The sequence below is a fragment of the Phytophthora infestans genome, genomic scaffold (genome assembly GCF_000142945.1).
Source record: "Phytophthora infestans T30-4 supercont1.37 genomic scaffold, whole genome shotgun sequence".
Lineage (NCBI taxonomy): Eukaryota > Oomycota > Peronosporomycetes > Peronosporales > Peronosporaceae > Phytophthora > Phytophthora infestans.
The window spans coordinates 1,586,831-1,588,313 of NW_003303722.1; the positions used below are offsets into that span (position 1 = coordinate 1,586,831).

Sequence of the window (1,483 nt, forward strand, 5' to 3'; positions counted from 1 at the left end):
GTGACCGGTAGCACTCGACGAGGCACGACGCTTGCGACGCTGCTGCTTCCCATAAGCCGACGCAAAGGTAGAAGTCGTCCCGTCACCAGAATCCATCAATGAATGTCGGGAGGAGTGGCGATTACGCGGCGGCAAGGACTCATCACTCATATCATCGTCAGAGCCGAAGATTGCCGCATGACGGCTTCTCGCTTTGGCAGAACGACGAGCATCTTCGGCCGCTGAGTCTGAACCTGAAGGACTACCCGCCCGGAGTTCCCAACTTGAGCACATCCACGGCTTCCCGTCCGCATTCACAGGCTACGACGATCTTGTGCGAGTGTTAACACACTTCATCTTTGAGAACGCCATCAAGCATCACTTTATGAACGGACATGCATCCTGGCACAGCATCGCTCCTCCATTCCATGGCTCCGCACTCTATATCAAGCCACTCCCGACCAAGAAAGGAGAGGAGGTGGATCCACTCGACTACGCGGTTCCGAGCGAGACTGTGCCTAAGATGGCGTATCTCTACTCGTGGTTTGCACGACAAGTGCCTGTAAATGCATCGGCTCTGCATTTTTACCAGTCAGAGCCATTCACAAGCGAGACAGAGCTAGTGGAGCCCATCCGAGAATTCCACCAGAGTATGAACGACATGATGCATTTCGTGGACTTCGCTGAAAGCCAAGAAGCTCACCCGATTGACATTTTTAAGCCGTCGTCGCTACCATTTTATTCTTTCATTTAAGCATGCAAATTTACTTGCTGTTTTTTTTTAGGAAAACGAACCTTCAACATTACACTTACAAAACCCGAGTAACTCATACAATCCTGGGTGCACTGCTTCAACTTGACGGATATTGAGGATTTCTTCGCGTGCGATTCGTACAGCGTCGGTATTCGTGACGTCGTTAATGCACTGTACACAGAATATGCGCTTTTTCTCCGTCACGGAGGCCTGATTTGGTGTGAAAATTGCAATTATCTTGGTTACGGCAACGTGAGCATATCTGCTCTTTGCAGATATCGCAGAACATGCGACTAGTACCCAGGAAACCAAAGCTCTTGGAGCAGATTTTGCACAAGCCAGGAGGAACAAGCCTTTTAGCAGGAGGTGGTATTGCACTCGCGTGCTGACCACGACAGTGAGGCCGCTTTAGTTTTCATTGAATGCCCCATATATACTTTCCTCTAGCGTGGTTTCCAGCACTAATCAAAACGTTATTTTACGTGTAGCATCTTTACTGCGTACTGAGGCGCAACGTCAAGGTAGCCAGTACCCTCACACTTAGTAATGTCAAGGTCGAAACGAAAAAAATACGTCGGTGGTGTTAAAAAGTCTTCATGTTGATTCATACGAAGATGCTTGTAATTATTACTGAAAGTAATGGTCGGCGTCCAACGTTCTCTCGAAAGCAACGAGTTTTTATTGTTGTTTAGCCCCTCTATTTATTATACATGAATATTTTTATCTTGAGCGATTTGCGGTTCACGGCAT

General features: G+C 47.9%; 1 protein-coding gene across 1 annotated transcript; it reads left to right on the plus strand.

Moving 5' to 3' along the window:
• Nucleotides 1–364: 364 nt before the first annotated feature.
• On the plus strand, nucleotides 365–733 carry PITG_15515 (uncharacterized protein; the record flags this gene model as incomplete). The annotated part of the gene is made up of 1 exon (XM_002898406.1): nucleotides 365–733. One exon carries the CDS (start codon nucleotides 365–367, stop codon nucleotides 731–733), a length of 369 nt encoding a protein of 122 aa, XP_002898452.1.
• Nucleotides 734–1,483: the final 750 nt, after the last annotated feature.